This window comes from Mytilus edulis, chromosome 2 (genome assembly GCF_963676685.1).
Source record: "Mytilus edulis chromosome 2, xbMytEdul2.2, whole genome shotgun sequence".
Taxonomy (NCBI): domain Eukaryota; kingdom Metazoa; phylum Mollusca; class Bivalvia; order Mytilida; family Mytilidae; genus Mytilus; species Mytilus edulis.
Window position 1 is genome coordinate 40,302,070 of NC_092345.1, and position 21,910 is coordinate 40,323,979.

General features: G+C 31.9%; 1 protein-coding gene across 1 annotated transcript in view; it reads right to left on the reverse strand.

Moving 5' to 3' along the window:
- The window catches only part of LOC139510169 (SH3 domain-binding protein 5-like), a 206,021-nt gene that overhangs the window by 147,790 nt on the left and 36,321 nt on the right, over positions 1-21,910 (reverse strand). Inside the window, exons 2-3 of the mRNA XM_071296523.1 lie at positions 21,133-21,195; positions 20,170-20,298 (exon numbers count right to left, since the gene is read on the reverse strand). Coding sequence (XP_071152624.1) covers positions 20,170-20,298; positions 21,133-21,195 — 192 coding nt within the window. The remainder of the gene's footprint in view (positions 1-20,169; positions 20,299-21,132; positions 21,196-21,910) is intronic.

The following is a 21,910-nucleotide window of genomic DNA, read 5'->3' on the forward strand; positions in this document are numbered from 1 at the left end:
AGGACAGATTGGAACATACCAGAAATATTGATTTAAAAAAATGTACGCACTTGTCGACGATTCGTTTCTACGCCTGGATAGAAAGTTACGGAGCTATATCGCAATTTAAAATCTATACATGTATACATTGAACATAAGAAAGAAACATACATTTTGTGTAAATTGGGGTAACAGTTTTGTAAATAGACTAGTCCACGTATGCCAACAGTATGTAATCATCGAATTCGATAGACTATTGTATACAAAAAGAAGAAGAAGAAGAGGACCAATTTGATTTAAATACAGGTCGATATAATAACTTGCTTCGGTTCATCGAAGTTATGAACATAGCAAAATCACAAATATATATATATATATATATATCAATTAGATCGTTCTCCAATGAAGGAAAAATTCGACATCATCACAATTGTTCCGACATTCATGTAAAACATATGCAACTGGACGCACTCTAATAAACCCCAAGTGATGTGAATATTTTCTAAGAAAACTATTGAGTATAAAAGTTTCAAATTGATTTCGGGATTTATTTTCTTTCTTGATATTCAATGACAGCAATTTAAAGAATAAACTGCTTGTCCGCTTTAGGGGTATTCTTGCCAGTTTAACAGACTTATAATTACATTCAAAAACAGGGAAATTAAGATGACATTAAATTCGTTGTCTTTTTTTTTTTAAACATCGTTGGTCAAATAGCTAAAGTATTATTCTCGTTGTGATAAGAAGACTATTTTAATAAGGACGCTCCCGATTATGAATAAGTTTGGTTGACGTTTTTCACACTTAAAAAGAATTGCTTTTCGTAATTTTTCGATTCCATTCCAAGAGGATCCTTAAATTTCCTGTCAATTTTTTAAATCATCTTTTTTTTCAAATAGCTGAAGTATTCATACTTTTTGAGATTTAAAATATTTTGATGAGAACATTACTTCCTAAATAGGTAAATAAAGATTGCTTTGCATGGACTAAATTATATATCAATTAAAATAATTCAGTATTTTATCGTTACAAAAGTAATCAGAAGTCATAATTCATTTAGAAGTGAGCTTATGCAAAATATATAAAAATATACAACAGCTATCCAACCTTATTTCTCCCGTAAATTCATTTTTATTCATTTTCTTACATTTCTGTGTCTAAAAGTATAACTGACTCCCGTATATCATTCATACGAAATATTGTTCACACCTGAAATGGTGAACCGTGACGCCTAGGTGTCACTGAATGAAGATCAAAAGATTAGAATTACATAATGTTAATCTTTTAATTACCTTGAGTTTAACTACGCATTCAACATTCACTAAATGTCACAAATTAATACACATTTAATTTCCACAGTATAAGCAAGTGAAAATGTTTTCTGGAATGAAGCAAAACTGAAATCAGAATACAAACATGTATTTTTTAATACACTATCGATCGTGTCAGTTTCATATGTTTGTTTAAAGTATTTAAAGAAAAAAAAATCATAAAAATGTTCTATTGTATTATTTACTTTAATTACTAGAATTCGTATAAAAAATCCACACATGAATCCTACAATCTAATTTTAAAAGTTGCATGGCTATCACTTACTTTTCGTTGGTTAATAGCTACACCAAAAGTCGTTGATGCGCTTTAAATAGCGTTATTATATGGTTAACGAACAAGACTTAAATGAGATTAATTTCACTCCCGGCATGCTCAAAGACTTAAACTACGTCACATAAGTCAGGAAGTTTGATAAAATAAAATTAATAATTCCCAATTTTCTTCTTTATTACTTTTCATATCGAAATAAAACTTGGTGAATATGTTTTTTATGGTATTATGAACATAATTAGATGAAAAGTGAAAAATCGCGAATTATCCCTGACCTTATTTTGGGTGTCGCTTCTCTTCTTTCCACAATAAATTAATCAACACGCCTCTGTGTCCTATAGGTACAGTGCATAGTCGAATTTGTCATCCATTCATATGATTATTCAGACTGAGTTATTTTAGGAGAAAAAGGAGAAAAAGGGCATCCGGATATTGTCCCGTCATTGGACAAAATTTTAAGTCAGATTATACTTCCGGTTTGCGTTTTTCTGTATACTTTGAACATACATATACTACGAATAAAGTGTATTTTTAGAATTCTATCTGCTATCATTTTCAAGTTTACTATCCACGGTGGTCACAGAGTTAATTAAATAGAGAGGGTCTGTATACTATATCAATGACCACCATGGATCGATTAGAAAACTTAGAATTGAAAGTAAATACACTGTATTTATATGATAGATACAGATAAGCGCTATTATAGGGAAAACGGTAGTATTACATTTCCCAGCATTAGGTTGGCCTTTTGTGTACCCAAGGCAGGTGAAGGAAGTCAAATTAGGAGCGCTGTGATTGGATGTAAGGGTACAATATATTTTTTTAATTATCTATGAATAACTGCAGTGTGTAAATTTACAATATAAATTTTAAAACCTATTGAAATATTTTCTAGAGAATTATTCGAAAAGACTTCCAAAATTTCAAAAATTTGGTGTAAAATGACGGTGGGCATGGATAACATAAACAAGCTCCGTTGGAAATTGGTCATGATACTATTTGGCTTTAATTTTTAAAATAGAATAATAGAGTACTAACACCACACATAACTGTTTTATCCAGGTTTTTATTATAAAAAGTGGTAAATTTAGGAATTGTTAGTATTGTCGCCTATGGCAGAATAAATAGTATCGTTTTCCCTAAACGAGAAGACCTCATTTTGGGTGTCGCTTCTCTTCTTTCCACAATAAATTAACAACACGCCTCTGTGTCCTATAGGTGCAGTGCATAGTCGCATTTGTCATCCATTCATATGATTATTCAGATTGAGTTATTTTAGGAGAAAAACGAGAAAAAGGGCATCCGGATATTGTCCCGTCATTGGACAAAATTTTAAGTCAGATTATACTTCCGGTTTGCGTTTTTCTGTATACTTTGAACATACATATACTACGAATAAAGTGTATTTTCAAAATTCTATCTGCTATCATTTTCAAGTTTACTATCCACGGTGGTCACAGAGTTTATTTAATAGAGAGGGTCTGTATACTATATCAATGACCACCATGGATCGATTAGAAAACTTAGAATTGAAAGTAAATACACTTTATTTATATGATAGATACAGATAAGCGCTAAAATTATTCATGTGCACTTTTGATACCTTTACTGAAATTCTCCAGTCATTAAATCTTTTACAAAATTCATTGATTACAAAAAAAAGAAGATCTGGTATGATTACCATGTTGACAACTCTCCACAAGAGAACAAAATGACACAGAAATTAACAACTATAGGTCATCGTACGGCCTTCAACAACGAGCAAATACCATACCACATACTCAGCTTTAAAAGGCACCGAAATGACAATGTAAAACAATTCAAACGAGAAAACTAGCGGCCTTATTTATGTACAAAAAATGAACGAAAAACAAATATGTAACACATTTAAACAAACGACAACCACTGAATTACAGGCTCCTTACTTAAATGTTCATAACATACTTAATGTATATTCATATTGAAATTGATAGAAAACCACAAATTGGGAATTTTGGAAATAAAGGAGGAGGGATTAAAATATTTTCCTGTCCCCAATAACCTATGATTTATGATACTTTTGCTGAAATTTTCCAGTCATTCAATATTTCACAAAATTCTTCAAACAACACTTTACATACTTTAAACTACGCTCTGAATGCCCGCGATTTCGCGGGTGTGTTCTAGTTATTTTGAAACAGAGTAATCCTTGCGTATATCAAAATTTAAAAAGTTGCCTTCTCGATCGTTCATTAACCATAACTTGAGACGCCCAAAAGCCTGTATCGCTCACCTGTATTTACTGATGCGTTGGGAATCATGTAAAATATTAATAAGGTTAAAACTATAATGAATAGTTTAAGATATTAGATATTATAGATACTATGATGATATCTAGGATAATAACAAAATAAGTGGGGAATGTGTCTATAGGGACACAGATGATGCCCCCGCTAGCATATACTTACATAACATAACTCAAAAACTGTAAAAGTGAAGCTTCCAAATTTGACTTTAAACTGAGTTTCGTGGTAATAAGCATTATATATATATTTCATTAAAGTTAGTTGAGACAAACATAAGTTAAGAGAACAGAAACGAAACAATTCTGCATTTTTTTCCATTTGTAAAGGGGCATAACCCTATAATTATAATTCAAGTGCTTGTAAGTACTGAATGGTAAAGATTGCTTTATTTTATCAGTTGGTAGTAAAATTGAATATTGCATTGTATAAAGCATTGTTTTTAGTTGAAATTCAAACTTGATCTGTATATTGTAGTAATAAGCATTGCGTATAAGTTTTATAACATTTGGTTGAGGCATACTTAAGTTAGAGGACGGAAACGAAAAAATTAGTAATTTTTCCATTTGTAAAAGGGCATAACTCTAAAACGGTAAAAGTGACGCCACCATGATTCAAACCTGATCTGAATTTAGTGGTGACAAGCATTGTGTATAAGTTTCATAACATTTGGTTGAGGAAAACTAAAGTTGAAAACGGAAACCAACTTTGGGACGTACGGACGTACATACGGACAAGGGTAAACCTTAAGGCCCCCCTCTGCTACGGCGGGGGCATAAAAACTGCAAACTTTCTTTAAAATTACTAACTCAGGGGCAGCAACCCATCAGAGGGTTTTCAGATTCATCTGACAATTTCAGGGCGGATAAATCTAAATCTGATGAACATTTTGCCACCTGTCAGATTTGCTTTAAATGCTTTAGTTTTAGAGATATAAACCAAAAACTGCATTTACCCCTATTTTATTTTAGCCATGTTGGCCATGTTGGTTGGAAGACACATCGGACACATTTTTTAAAACTTGATATCCTAATGATAATTATTGATAAGTTTGTCTCACTAGTTTTCAGAGAAGAAGATTTTTGTAAAAGATTGAATAAATTTACGAAAAAATTGTAAAAAATTGACTATAAAGGGCAATAACTCCTTATGACAATTTTGGTCATGATGACTTATTTGTATATCTTACTTTGCTGAACATTATTGCTGTTTACAGTTTATCTCTATCTATAATAATATTCAAGATAATAACTGAAAACTGCAAAATTTCTTTAAAATTACAAATTCAGGGGCAGCAACCCAACAACGGGTTGTCTGATTTGACTGAAAATTTAAGAGCGGATATATCTTAACCTGATGAACATTTTCATTCATGTCAGATCTGCTCTAAATGCTTTAGTTTCAGAGATGTAGCCAAAAACTGCATTTACCCTATGTTATATTTTTAGCCATGTCGGCCATGTTAGTGGGCAGGCGGGGTCATCGGACACACTTTTAAACAAGATACCATAGTGATGATTGTGGCCAAGTTTGGTTAAATATGACCCTGTAGTTTCAGAGGAGAAGATTTTTGTTACAGACGACGACGACGACGGACGCCAAGAGATGAGAAAAGGTGAGCTTAAAAAACTTTAAGGATTTATTTATTGTATGCTAAATCACATATTTCGTTACAATATACAATCGCAATTAATTTTTTTTTCAGAAAAATAGATTCTCTTGCACATATTTACAGAATACTGGCAATACAGGTTCATGGTTTGGTTTAGAAATGTGACAGTTTGTTACATGTTCGATATGGTTCAGTTATGTGATTATGAAGAAAAAATAACGACGAAAGTAATATTATATTATAAAACTATTGAAAAAGAGTGCACACACTGAAATGTCTCGCCTTCTTTACTTATCATTGATATTATGTTGATAGTCCTAAATATAAAGCTTTATTACAACTGTCACATAAACTGAACATAAACCAAGAAAACTAAACGTTGACCTTTGAACCATAAAAATGATATCAAGGTCAGATGAACCATGCCAGGCAGGCAGGCATGTACAGCTAACAATTTTTCCATAAAACAATTTTAGTTGACCTAATTTTTTTTTATAGTTTAAGAAAAACAGACCAAAACACAAAAAACTTAACACTGAGCAATGAACCGTGAAAATGAGGTCAAGGTCAAATAAAACCTGCGTGACTGACATATAGATCATAAAATATTTCCATGCAACACATATAGTTTCCAAAAGAATAAAATATCAACAATCAATTCTAATGTATAAAATTGTAAATGGACTAACACCTGATTACTTAGCAATGCTAAATATTGATGATGTGCAACACCACAACTTACGATCTGTCTCTAATAATGATCTTTTTGTTCCAAGACCAAATACAAATTTTTATAAAAAATCTTTTCATTAATCTGCAACCAAAGTATGGAATAATTTACCACTCGAAATAAAAAAAATGTCGTAATGTGCAATTATTCAAGAAACATTGTTATAATAATTTTCTTGAAAATTGAATGCATGTCAAATAATTTGTTTTCCTTTAACAAAACTTTATCAAATATTGCCATTTATTACCATTTGTATATTTGAATGATTGAATTGTGTATATACTAGTAATATATATTGTAATATATATTGTATTTTAATGTATGAATGTATGAATGTTAACTGTATGCATGTATTTTGTTTGAGGGCCTCAATGTAAATTAGACTATACTACCAAGAATATACTATATGCAATACGTCAACTATATAATAGTAATAATAATAAATTCTTTATTTAAAGAGGGTAACTCAATTAGAACTAATATAATACAGTTCTAATTGAGTTACCCTCTTTAAATAAATAATTTATTATTATTATTATTATATAGTTGACGTATTGCATATAGTATTAGAAAGAAAGACTAAAACTCAAAAACTTAACTTTGACCACTGAACCATGAAAATGAGCTCAAGGTCAGATGACAGCTGCCAGCTAGACATGTACACCTTACAATCATGCCATACACCACATATAGTTGACCTATTGCATATAGTATTAGAAAAAAACACTAAAACTCAAAAACTTAACTTTGACCACTGAACCATGAAAATGAGGTCAAGGTCAGATGACACATGCCAGTTGGCCATATACACCTTACAGTGCTTCCATACATCGAATATACTAGACCTGTTGCGTATAGTATCTGAGATATGGACTTGACCACCAAAACTTAACCTTGTTCGCTGATCCATGAAATGAGGTCGAGGTCAAGTGAAAACTGTCTGACGGGCATGAGGACCTTACAAGGTACGCACATACCAAATATAGTTATCCTATTACTTATAATAAGAGAGAATTTAACATTACAAAAAATCTGAACCTTTTTTTCAAGTATTTACTGAACCATGAAAATTAGGTCAAGGACATTGGACATGTGACTGACGAAAACTTCGTCACATGAGGCATCCATATACAAAGTATGAAGCAGCCAGGTATTCCACCTTCTAAAATACAAAGCTTTTAAGAAGTTAGATAACGCCGCCGTCGGATCACTATCCCTATATCGAGCTGTCTGCGACAAAAGTCGCAGGCACGACAAAAAATGAGAAAAACAAATATTTCTCGACTACTTTTTTTCGCGTTGAACCTTTTCTATACTATTTCGCGATACCATCTGATGTCGACATTTTCTAATGTTGATATTTGTTCATATACAATCAGTCAGGATTCTACTTCGTATAAATTATCTCCTTATTACGCCCCTTAATGTTTATGATCGTAAAAATGGAAGCCATTGTAGTGATGACGCGCTGTCAATTTAGCTCTAGTTTACCGAAAAATTCATCCGAATAGTATTATTCGTACGATCCTTATAGGTTGCACTTTGTATATAACCTGTTTCTCAAAACACGCCTCTTTTGGGGAGTAATTGAATATTCATAGAAAATTAATTTTGTTTACATACTGGTTCCCAGTTATGCTCTCTGTGTTCCATATCGCAGAGACAGAACTTTGGAACGTTACCAGTAAATAAACACGTGCATATTGTTTACATTGAAATCTGTGGAAACCTTTCATTCGAGGTAGGGGTAGTTAAGACAATTAGTGGAAATTTAAACTCTGATAAGTTCAGGGCATATAAACGTTGAAAATATGCCGCACAGCCCTATATTTTGACCTTTGAAAAAAATTGTGGTGCATATGAACTTTCAATTCTAGGATTATTTTCAAAACTTCATACTAAAAGTGGTACAGTTTTAGCCGTAAAAGGAGTTCCTATGGGAAATTGCATTGTCAATATTTACAGAAATGCAACGTATATGCCAGTTGTATTTTAGAGTTCTTCTATAAAAGCATGTAAAAAAAAACTTTGGTCGACTTGCTTGCTATGTTTGCTTGGATGTTTGCTAACAATAGGTAGGCGAAGTTTCAATATGTACTGGGATTTGATTGGACATGAATTGAAGTTAATGTTTATTGTCCAATCATATTCCAGCATATAGTAAACAAACTACCTACCTGTTGTTTACAAACATCCAAACAAACATAGCAAGCAAGTTGACCAATGATTTGCTTTGCATGCTTTAATAGAAGAACTTATCTACTACCTATTGAGAATCATTTAATGTACTTTAATGCATTTTAAAATTAATAGAATCTGAAGCGAGATGATATATCAAATATTTTTTTTCGTTTTCAGGTTTCAAGACAGAAAAGTCAACTTTAATACGCCTGAACCTCAAAAGGTGTGTACTCGACTTTATACTGCACTCGTTCTATTTGAGCAGTCAAATGCGTTGACTGTATATTTCTATGTCATATACAGTCACTGACCCGATATCACTTTTCCTCATGAATATTTAAATAGAAATTGCCGAAATAATATTGAATTATTCATACGACCTCTTCAACCTGTTCTTGTTTCAAATGCATAAAACGATGTGTGGAACGACTCAACATTGTTTCTTTTGCAATTATTGGAAAAACATATTTAATTTGTTAATATTTTTGTTTGCGACCTATAAATCATTATGTTTTATGCTTATGGTTGATATTTAAGTCCATACTCAAATGATTTCGTTCACCATCGAGTGTTGGTTTCAACAGGTAAATGTAAATTTCATTGTGTTGTATATTTCTCCGCGAGCATGATGTGAGGCCTTTTTAAAGGGTATTTCCCCCAATATTTAAATCAAATAAATAACCTTAACGCATTAAACAACAATTGAAAATGTTTTTTTTAGATTGCAGTATAAAGACAATAATAGTGCATTGACTTGACATATCAACGATATAAGGATTCAGCCCGAAACGGGGAAATAGCTCGGCACAGCCTCGCATTTCCCCGTTTCTAAGCCTCATCCTTATATCGTTGATATGTCAAGTCAATGCATTATGTCTCGGTTATTGTATAGAAAGGTATATACTATGAAAATTAGAGCGAGGGGCTTTGCCCCAAGCTCTTATTTTCATTAAAAGACAAAAGACAAAATATTTTATTTCCTCAGACACGAACGTGTACAAGAGGTCAAAACATAATAAAGTATACATATAAATCGACAGCAGAGTAGTGTACGATAATAGCACGTGATTTTCATGACATTGAGACATATACATTTTATATATTACCTATTGAGTTTAAAGGATTACATATGTACAGAATTCTTTCTTATTTATCAGTGATTGTGAGTACATAAATATATATAAATGTATAAAAATTGCATCTACAAAAAATAAGTAATCTTTCTAAGGAAAGTACATACTTTCCTATACACCTTTATGTTGCAAAATGAGAGTAAACCGATCAATTTTTCCCTTGAGGGATATTGTAGGTAATAATAAGGTACAAGATTTTGTCTAAGAAGTGATATACTAAGATGTGAACAAACACACAAATAGTGATATTCGTCGCCAATATTTTGATTACATAGATGACATATCCTATTTTCTTTTAAAATATTTTTCCATCTTCCCGTTTCAATTGGGAATTTAAGATTTGAGCATCTAAATTTAGCCATATACAATCTATCAGTATTTCCCAATCGAAGTAGATAGGGTTCTAATTCAAATATACTTTTGAATTTACCATAGAATTCTCCTCTAGAAGAATTGTTAATTACAGAAAACCATTGTTGTATAAACTGATCAACAAGTTTTTGTTTGACAAGAGATTTCAATATTTCTCTATTCATAGGTATTTGATCATTCCATATAAAAGTAAGACCACATTCATCAAAAATGGATTTAATGTACGTAACCCATTTAAAATGTGTGGGTTTACTCTGGTGAAGTTTTATCATAAGTCTATATAATGTATTAGATAATTTATTCTCACTTGAGAGCATATCATTCCAAAACATAACCATACGTAGCTTAATAGTAATATCAATGGGATAACGACCCAGTTCCCCGTAAACCATAAAATTTGGCGTACTTTTCCTCACGTGCAGAATATTTTTACAAAACTGCAAGTGCATCCGTTCCAATCCCTGCTTATTTTCAAATCCCCATACTTCACTAGAGTAAATCATTATAGGTAAGATAAGACAATCAAAAAGCTTAAGCTGTATATCTACGGGTATTGCAATATTTCTAATCTTTCTATATAGTGCATACAATGCTTTATTGGACTGTTCCAATAATTTCTTTCTAGCTGAACAAAAAGAGCCGTTATAATTAAATACAATACCCAGATAAGTATATGAGTCTAATACATCAATATTTTTACCATAGATTTCAAAATCTGCTTTAACCTTGAATTTCTTTTTGCTGAAAATTACAATTTTTGTTTTACTTGTATTAACTGTGAGTTTCCACTCATTACAATATTGCTCAAAAACTTTCAATGCATGTTGCAGATCCTCCTCTGACTCAGATAAAATAACTGTGTCATCTGCATATAATATTATAAATATTTTTACATAACATAATAAGGTTTCTTTGCATTTATCAGATATATTTTCAAGGTCTTTAACATCATTATCTAGTAAAAATTTCTCCAGATCATTCAAAAAGAGAGAAAACAGAAAGGGAGATAAATTCTCCCCTTGTTTCACTCCTATATTACAACTAAAAAATGCAGAAATATCCTTTCCCATTCTAATACATGTCTGGATATTCTGATACATATTATGTATAACTCTCAATATTTTGCCTTGAATATTATATTGTAGCATCTTTTGCCAAAGTCCAGCTCTCCAAACTGTATCAAATGCACTTTTGAAATCAATGAACGAGCAAAATAATTTTTTACCAAATGAAAAATATAGAGAAATAAGTGAATGTAAAATAAAAATATTATCCATAGTAGAAAACCCTTTTCTGAACCCAGCCTGTGCTCCTGTAATTAAGCCTATTTCATCTGACAATTTATTCAATCTGTTGTTGAGCACAGCAGTGAATGTTTTACTTAGACATGAATTGAGAGTAATACCTCTGTAAGAATTCGGGTCAGATTTGGAACCCTTGTTCTTGAAAATTGGAACCATTATTCCTTTGGTCCAACATTCTGGTATAATACCTGTATCTAACACAATGTTAAATAACATTACATACACATTAATCATATCATCTAATGTACATTTAATATATTCATTTAATATATTATCATATCCAGCAGATTTATTATTCTTTAATTTTTTTACAGCACATTTTATTTCTTCTACTGTTATTGGAGAATTTAACAATTCTTCTATATCTGGTGGTAAATTATTAACATCAATATCTATATCAATTTCATCATGTACATTATTTTCATTCATGGATTTAAAATAATCATGTAATGTTTCTACAGATATTTCAGATTTCTGATCTTTATTTTTAACAAATTTATTCAAAATTTTCCAAAACTCTTTCCCTTGTTTTTTTGATGTATTTCTCAATTTTTGTTCAAAGTCAAATTGATAGTTTTTGTATGCTTGGTTTGTAACTATCTTGTATGATTTACTTGTCTCTAGTAGTTGTTTGCGTGTTACTTCATTTTTATGAATGTTATAACGTTTTCTGGCTTTATGAAATTTTTTTCTCGAAGTGAGACATTTATTTGTGTACCAGGGTTTTGAGTTCGGTTTCTTTCTTGATTTGTAGTGCGGTTTTGAAAGTGTCGCCTTTGCAGTATTTTGGAAAAGCTCATTTATTTCTCCGGTGATGTTGTCTATGTCTTGTTGAGTGCATGTATCACGTGTGTGTATGTTTTCAAGGTCATTCATTATATTGGTCAGCTGATCTTGACTATTGTGAAATGTATTTACAAATTCGTTTCTGTTATTGTCGTTCCACTTGATTGAAGGTGAGTTTTGTGATGTATCATGTGTAATTTCATCATGTGGTAATACTGATTTAAAAACAATGTGTATTGCATTGTGAACATCAGAAAAAAGTGGTACAAAATCAAGTATCTCAAATTCATATACTAAAGAAAACAATTTGGATGATAAAAGCAAATAATCAATAACACTGATATCTTTACAAGTAGTACGTCCAATACCTATATCAGAACCAAGTCTGGAGTTAGCTATATAAACATTGAGTTTTTTACACATATCCAACAGTTTATGACCATAATTATTAATATTGCAATGACACTCTGACATTCGAGATAACGGTATATTTTGAAGCTTCAATTGTTCATAATCTAACATGTATGACAAAATTTCATCATCACTTTCTAACTCAAAAATAGCAATCAATGACTCATCAGGAACAATAAAATCATCTCGTGTTCCCGTTTTTGCATTAAAATCTCCAATAAGAGAGACATATGAATCAAATTTATCAGCAAATGTCATTAATTCAATTTCAATTTCTTCAAATGCATCAGTATTTGCATATTTAGAATTTTCCGGTGGTATATAAACAGCACCAAATAAAACATCTTTTTCACAGTTTAGTAGACATTTTTGGAATTTAAACCACTGTACATATTGACTTTCACTTTCAATAAAACTGATGAACTGTTTCAAAATATTTTTGTATATAATTACAATTCCACCTGACTTTTTAGTTGCACCCTTTCTATTCTTTGTTACATATGAAAAACCATCAGGAAGATCAATTATATCTAAATCATCTAATTTAGTTTCAACAAAAACTAATACATCATATGTTTGAAATATGTTTGAAAATTCAGTAAATTTTAGTTTAGACTGTAAACCACATACATTAAGATAATAAACATTCAGTCCAGATAAGTGTTTATTTTGATTCAATACAATATTGTTTCGTTTCCTTTGTCCTCTTGTACGCCTGTCCTAGTGTCCTGTGGTGTTCTGTGGTGGTATAGACTCTATAGGATTCATCGGCATGGTCCTGTTGTTGTTCCCAGGTACAGACATCGGAGTGTGTTGGTCAGATGGTGGCTGTTGAGGTCCATGATCAGATGGTGGTTGTCGGGGTCCTTGTTGATGTTGTTGGTTTATCTGAGGCACACATTGACGTGGATCGAAACGCCTTTTATTGATAAACAATTTATCCTCTACCAACACTGCTTCATGTCCCTTTTCACGAGCATCTTTCAGAATTGGTATAAGTTCACGCCTCCTTTCTATTATTTCTACTGGAAATTGTTCATGAACATAATATTGGGGTTTTTGTTTAAGTTCTTTTTTTGCTGCTTCCAAAACTCTATTTCTGTCTTTTCTCCTTTCAAACTTTGCAAGTATATTGCGTGGACCTCTGTCCTGTCTGGGCCTAAGCCTGTGCACAACATGAAAATTTATATCTTTACTTTCAAGTCCCAGTTCAGTTTTAATAAAGTTTTTTACTGTTTCTTCTGTGTTTTCTGTTGGATCATGATCATCATAAATGCCTTTAAATATAAGATTGTCTCTCATAGACCTTTTTTGCTGATCAATGATTTTTTCCTGTAGTTTATAATTTTCATCAGTTAATGTTATATTTTGTGTTTCAATTTCTTGTAGTTTTGAATGTAGACCACCAAGACCCTTGTCTAATGACACAATATTTGATGTTTGTGCTTTTAAATCAGTTTTGATGCCACAAATTTCACTGTCCAGCTTATTACAATGTTCTTCCATATCTACTAGCCTTGATAGTATATCTTCCAAAATGTCCAGTTTTTGCAATTTTTCTCTAACTTCATGCATAAACATTACTAAATCAGGATGAGGTGGAGTTGATATAGGGTGCATCATAGGGATTGGCACTGACGGTGTCTGATGTCCCATCTGAGCTGGTGTTGTATGTGGGGCTTGTAAGTGATATGGGGTGAATGCATAGCCATTGTCTGCTCCATAAAGAATTTGTCTAGATGTGGAAATTACATTACTAGATAGCGGAGTATCATTTAAGTTCGGTGTTGAATATTGATTATTACATGCTTGCATTAGTGTTGGAGGTAAGGAGTACTGTTTTGAACCTGAGTCATTCAGGTCGGCCATCTTGTTTGGTTTGTTTGGGGACGGAGTATCTGTTGTTTTTCGTTTATTATGATTCATACCAGATAAAGTTCTTCATAATATAGTTGGATCATTAGTTCGATCAATGTTTCACACAAAATAACTGATCATTGTGTTACAACACCACTTATAACTTCTTTATATTACTTTTAGTCTCTACACAATATTTCACAACTCCTACCCCTGCCGCCATCTTTTTTTTTTATGCTTATGGTTGATAGTATACCTTTCTATACAATATCCAATTTAGCACATATTTACAACTTGAGTAATCCTGTAATTAGTCTATTGATATGTTTTGGCTAACTGGATGTAGCTCATTTACGTAGTTTTGTAAATCTACTCACTATAATATCATTGTAAAAATGGGATTTCAAAGGCCCTTGACTATTTAGAATGTAAAGAAAGTAGCTGCTGGTGTAAGTATGTTTATTGATGTGAACGAAGCGTTGTTTTACTATGCATGTACTTATTTACATGGTAAGATGACAAAATGAATTGACCAAGAGCAGACAATTCTTAAATTGCAGTGAAAGCTTTACATTCTTGAAAACATTTTTTTAATTTCACATAAAACCTAAAACTATCTTAATACAAACAGGTGGATCCACCTCCCACATCTTTGGTTGAAACACCTTTTAAAAATGGCTGGATCTGCCCCTGGTATGTACCCATAGGTAGTCTAGTGGATAGTTTATATGCATGAAATATTTGTCACTGGACATTAGGCAACCAATTAATGACTAAATTTATCAAATTGCTTTATTAATAATTTCCCTTCAAAAGATTCATGATTGACTCTTTTTGTGTACAAAGTAATTGCATGGAAGATAAAGGATTACACATTTTAAATTGAGTTGTACTTTAATCAAGGTATAAAGCACCATTATTATATAGAAACTTTTTTAATTGTCAAAAAAAAATTACATCAAAAGATTGGTTAGTAGGATGTTAAAAATCTTTTTGAAAACTAATTACAAACTATTAAGTTAAATTTGGAACACATAATTTATTTCAAAATAGCCAGTAGCATTTTTTGTTCCAATATCTTGATTACAATACAATGAAATCTTACCCTTGTGGTCATTCATGCGTAGTTACTTAGTACACGGAAAAAGTATGAACTATGAAAATTAGAAGGCAAATTCAAGCAATTTAATTGGACGAGAAGTTGTAAGTATGTGCTAATATTGTCTATTTCTCTTTTCGATGAGATTATTGCGTATTTTCGGGATTTTTCCTAAACATTTGTCATCGGGGGTAGAGGGATGCAAATTGATGCTTTAAGAAGATAAATCTATTATCTTTCTTTGAAAGTTTTTTTCGGTGAAATTTATGCTTATGCACAAAATAGATCCACAAGGATTTGCATCACACAATCAACTGTTTTGTGAAAAATCTTCTATAATTTAAAAGTTTGCAAATATCTCGAAGCTCAAATAAAGTAAAAACACACACATAAGATGCATAAAATCCTAAATTAGGCACTTTCATTAAACTTTCAAAGCCCATAAAAACAGATGTAAACAATTCAAATTTATGAACTTCGCCTTTTTACCATCTCTAACAAAGAGTTCCATTTCATTTGTTTAATTTCAACTGGGGTTCCTTCCTACGGAAGCCCATTTAGGACCTCCCAAAAATATAATTTGAATTTGAAACACGAATTTAAATCGTTATCACGAATTTTATAATTCGTTATAACAGATTAAATATGTGATAACGAATTGGTGGAAATAGTTATAACAGATTTTGTATAAATTAGTTATCACAATTTTTTGTAATTTGTGATAACGAATCAAAATCGTTATTACGAATTGTATAATTGGTTGTAACGGATTATATTCGTGATAACGAATTTGTGGAATTCGCTATCACAGTTTTTTTTTTTGTAATTTGTGATTCCGGATTAAAATTCATTATCACAGATTTTTTGCTCACCTGAACCACAGGGTTAAGTGATTTTTTTCTCGTCAATTTGCGCCGGTCGCTGTTCAATAACTGTTATGAAAATCTTCTTAACTGAAACGTTTTGTCAAGAATGAAATGAACTTGACCACCTCGCGTAGAGGAAAGACCTTACATATAACAATGTTATATATCAATTTCAAATCACTCTTTCTATAACATCATTTTTTTAGAGATATATTTTGACTTCGCTGGAGTGCATTGCATGAGAAACAATTCAGCTGGAATAACAAACTAAACAAGTGTTGACAAGCTATCGTTGAGAAAAAGGGAAAGATTCAAGGAATTGGACCCCTTACATCTTTGAGTTGTCTACATATTCATATGCGTAATGTATATATTCCAGTACGATGTTATTTGATGTAGACTTAGTTCTTCCTATGGACATTCGATTGAACTTATCAATATTATATAATTTAATGTGTATAAATGTTATTTCTGCAATGCTTATGTGTTGATAAGATTTGTAAATATTATTTAGGTTTGTGTATATACATACAAGTATAATGTGTATTCAGTTTAACGGCCGTAATGATGATATTTCACAACGCCTCGTAATGTGACATACACCTTAGTAACTATACCATATATATTAGTCAATTCATCTTAAACAAAAGATAACTAAGTTTGCTTGATTTAAGGAAATATTTTGGAGTTACAGAACATTAAAGAAATTCAAAGAAATTACAGAACCCATTTTATAAAAAGGAGAGGAATGTGGAGAACATCGGTACAAGAACAAGCTAAATAAAAAGTCCCGAGTGTTCCGAATGGCAAGCTATGGACTAGTGAGTTGTTACAAATCGGCCTAGCTGTACGGACGTGATCCTGATGTAAAGCACAACTAACAACTCCAACTGTAGAAGCTATACGGCGCCATATAAGGTAGTTGTAGCTATATAATTAGTATAGTATGATCACAACAGCTTCCTTAAGTTTTCGGCCAAATTCTTCTAAAAACATGATGATTTCAACCTTCCCATTTCGTAAAAAGTCAAATTTTAAGCATTTTCTCGTAGAATTACACAGCATTTTTTTAAATATCAGCCAAAGGAAGTTTTTAAAGATCTTCACCCACCAAGGAGGCAGGCACCTATTAATACTTTTTTTTATCAAATTATAATTTTACACCAATATTCTCATTTTTCTGTTATTATATACAAAAGACCATTTGACTGTTGTCCGTTCGTTTGATGTGTTTTATCCTTTGATTTGGAATTTTCCTCGGTGTTCAGTATTTTTGTGATTTAACTTTTGACTAGTGATGCCGCTCACGACATCTGTAACTCCCCAAGTCTATCATTGTCATACGGAGAAAATATTCTAGGTGAAAAGGCATCACAATTTATTTTACCGAATGCCAGTTCGAAAGGCCTATAACTATATAAATTCAATATGAGAAAATCCCCGAAAAATAAAAATGCCTAATGCTCGGTTTGCACATTACGCCCACCAAATTTTAGTAAAAAAAAAGCTTTTCTATTTTTAGTCAATAAATAAATTGTGTATCTTTGTTTTTTCACAGTGGCTTCAAACAAACTAGCAATATAAAGCTGAACACATATGTTTAATTGAATTTGATCAAATCCATGACGAATTTATAAAAACTTAACTGAACCATGTTAATCGCTTGACCAAATCATATCAATTTCGATATTTTGGTGACCCTCCGTTCATTTCTTAAAAATAACAATTCCTATGTAGATCACTTGACTTACAATATAGATTCAAACATCTAATATGATTTTTATTTGCTCATTTGAAAAGAACTGAGTCAATCGTTCGGGGAGAAACCTAACCCATGACCAACTTAACCAAACTATGACAAAATCACTTCTCGATATGATGACGTTACTACCCGAGAATTTTAGATTATCTGATTATCTCGTTTATTGAAAACTTAAACGATTATAAGCATCATCTAGTATTCAACAATGGAAAATCAATCATTGTTACAGCAATTAAGTTTATCAATAACAAACTAGAGGCTCTTAAAGTCTGTGTCGCGCTCATGTTGGTATATGTACATATAACAAAGGACATTCTCTAACAAATGCAAAAGAGGGACGAAAGATACCAGAGGGACAGTCAAACTCATAAATTGAAAATAAACTGACATCACCATGGCTTAAAATGAAAAAAATACAAACAGACAAAGAAAAGTACACATGACAGAACATAAAAAACTAAAGACTAAGCAAGACGAACCCTACCAAAAACTAGGGGTGATATCAGGTACTCCGGAAGGGTAAGCAGATCCTGCTCCACAAATTTAGTTGAATTTGACCCAGTGAAAATCTATTTTGTTCATCTTGTTTCACTGATCTTTTAGACTGTTTAGTGTCTATTGCTCAAAACAAAAAAGATTTAAGGGCAATCACTCCTATAAACAGTGACTGTCTAACAACTATATCAGAAAAAAATGTCTGTTTAATAGAGTCTTGCCTTGCTGATCATTTTTGTGATTTGGAGTGTTTGTTTATCTTTCATAATTTAAATCATATAACGCATAACGGGAAAACATGTTCTCTAAATATCATAGTTTTCATGATAAAATGCAACTAGAGTCACCAAGCAGCCTGTGTCGCTCACCTTATGTTTTTGTTTTGAATTGATGTATGATATAATGCAACCATTATACTTTTGCTTTGGTTTCAGAGATTCAAACCAAAAGCTGCAGTTTGCTACAATGTTCTATATCTAGCCATGTGGGTAATGTCGGTTGGCAAGCGGGGGTCATCGGACATCTTTTTTAAACTAGATACCTTGATGATTGTGACCAAATTTGGTCAAATTTGTCTCAGTAGTTCGAGTAGAAGATTATTGTAAAAGATTAACAACAAATTGCGAAATATTGTTACAAATTGACGTTAAACGGCAATAACTCATTAAGGGTCAATTGACAATTAAACAGTGACTCTTTACAATGTACCAACTATATCAGAAAAAAATGTCTGTTTAATAGATCTTGCCTTGCTGATCATTTTTACGATTTGAAGTGTTTGTTAATCTTTTATAATTTAAATCATAAAACGCATAACGGGGAAAAAAATGTTCTCTAATATCATAGTTTTCATGATAAAATGCAACTAGAGGCGCCAAGCAGCCTGTGTCGCCCACCTTATGTTTTTGTTTTCAATTGATGTATGATATAATGCAACCATTATATTTTTGCTTTAGTTTCAGAGATATAAACCAAAAGCTGCAGTTTACAACAATGTTCTATATCTAGCCATGTCGGTAATGTCGGTTGGCAAGCGGGGGTCATCGGACACCTTTTTAACTAGATACCTTGATGATTGTGACCAAATTTGGTCAACTTTGTCTCAGTAGGTCGAGTAGAAGATTAACAACAAATTACGAAATATTGTTAAAAATTGTCGTTAAAGGGCAAGAACTCATTAAGGGTCAATTGACAATTAATTTTGGTCATGTTGACTTATTTGTAGATCTTTCTTTGATGAAAATTATACTTGCTTATAGTTTATTTTTGATCTATAATAATATTCAAGATTCTACCCAAAATATGCAAAATTTCCTTAAAAATACTATTTTAAGGGCAGTATCTCAACAACAGGTTGGGGCAAATAATTCTATACCTGATGAACATTTTAACAGCTGTGTGATTTACTCACAATGCTTTAGTTTCAGAGATACAAGCCAAACACTAACATTTTATCCCCTTATTTCCATATGTCTCAGATAAACTATAAATGCTTTGGTTTCAGAGATATTAGGTTAAATCTGCATTATACCCCTATGTTATATTTTTAGCCATGGCGGCCATCTCACTTGGTTGACCGGGTCATCGGAAATATTTTAAAACTAAATACCCCAATGATAATTATGGCAAAGTTCTACTGTTGCTCAGACAAGAATGGTAAATCATCGACACTACTGTTTATATAATATCTAAGCATACCTGTTTTTCTTCATATTTTAGTTCAAAATACTCTCGTGCTTTAGCTATACTTTTCCGTCTTTTCTGTGACACCAGAGACATTTTACTTGATGCTTCATGAAACGTCTGCCGGTATTTCGTTCGTGCTTCCTGCAACCACATATATATTATAGAATACTTTTTTGTTTAAATTAAGTTTTTGAGAAAAGTTGAAAATAAGTAAATTGACAACACGTGTGCTTTTCATAAACGGAGGGTGGGGGTGGGGGTGGGGGTGGGGGTGGGGGTGGAGGAATACCCTTCCAAAAAGGTAGGGTTCCACTTTTCAGTCAATTATGATAAAGGTAAAAATTAAAAAAAACAACATGTTTTGCCTGTCAAAAATGAAAAATTATCTTACTTGTCAAAAGGCATCTGAAATTCAAACATTTATTGTGACAACCTCACTCCAACCTTTCCACTTGTTATTTTTTTTATATGTTTATATTGATATTACCATGGTAATGCATATAAAATCATAGCAATGTCTTGTATTGCAAAAAATAAACAATACATCGGCAATATTAGAGCAACCAAAAAATTGGTAATATAAGAATAAACAGTGAGTTTGATTTCATCAACGGATGCTGGCATTCATACATGTAGCATTCATAAACATGTTTAACCCCGCCGCAATTTTGCACCTCTCCCAAGTCAGGAGCCTCTGGCCTTTGTTAGTCTTGTATGATTTTTAATTTTAGTTTCTTGTGTATAATTCGGAGTTCAGTATGACGTCTATTATCACTGAACTAGTATACATATTTTTAAGGGGCCAGCTGAAGGACGCTTCCGGGTGCGGGAGTTTTTCGGTACATTGAAGACACATTGGTGGCCTTCTGCTGTTGTCTGCTCTATGGTTGGTTTGTTGTCGCTTTGACACATTCCCCATTTCCTTTCTCAATTTTATGATCATGACGTTTGAAATATTTCAGATAAGAAACTTACATCAATCTCATTTTCAAGTCTATTAATTTCAGCACTGCAGTGGTTTAAATCATCAAGCTCTTCCTACAGAGTAAAAAAAATTTACAAAAGTACTGTACATTTCTAATTGCACATTCATTCATTTATATATGTATATCCTCTAGATATAGATAACATGAATTATAAAATTATGAAAAATAAGTATTAAAATTGATTGATTACTAGGTAAATTTTATGCTGGCGATACAACATGTGTTGCCTTTTATAATAAAAAGAGTCAACGAAAATCTCATTAATTTAGATTTAAGAAAAATAAATTGTGATTTTAGAATGAGTAAACACACTCTTTTGATAGAAAAGGCAGACAATATAAGATCCATAGAGACCAGCGCTTAGCATTCATTCATTCATTTCTTTATTTCCTCTATCAAGAGATTCAATGAACAACATATATGTTAACAAATTAACTTACAAAAGTTTACAAAACAGGCAACACAATACAATATTACAATATTTACAATAACTATAGCATATTACCAAAAGAACGTTTTAAGAAAATTGCTCTCACTAACGACAGTTCATGTACTTAACACGCTACTGTATCATCCTTCTCGTTACTCTGCTATACTCAGCAACACAGAGTGCAACGTGTACGTGGCACAAACTAAGAAAACTGTCAGTGTCGATATTTACTGTTGTTATGTGCTTGCCCAAAAGAATGCAGTATAAATGTTCATCATCGTATGAATACAGTTCGACAAATAATTGCAATGGAAACCTTTCAATAATGAAATCCCAC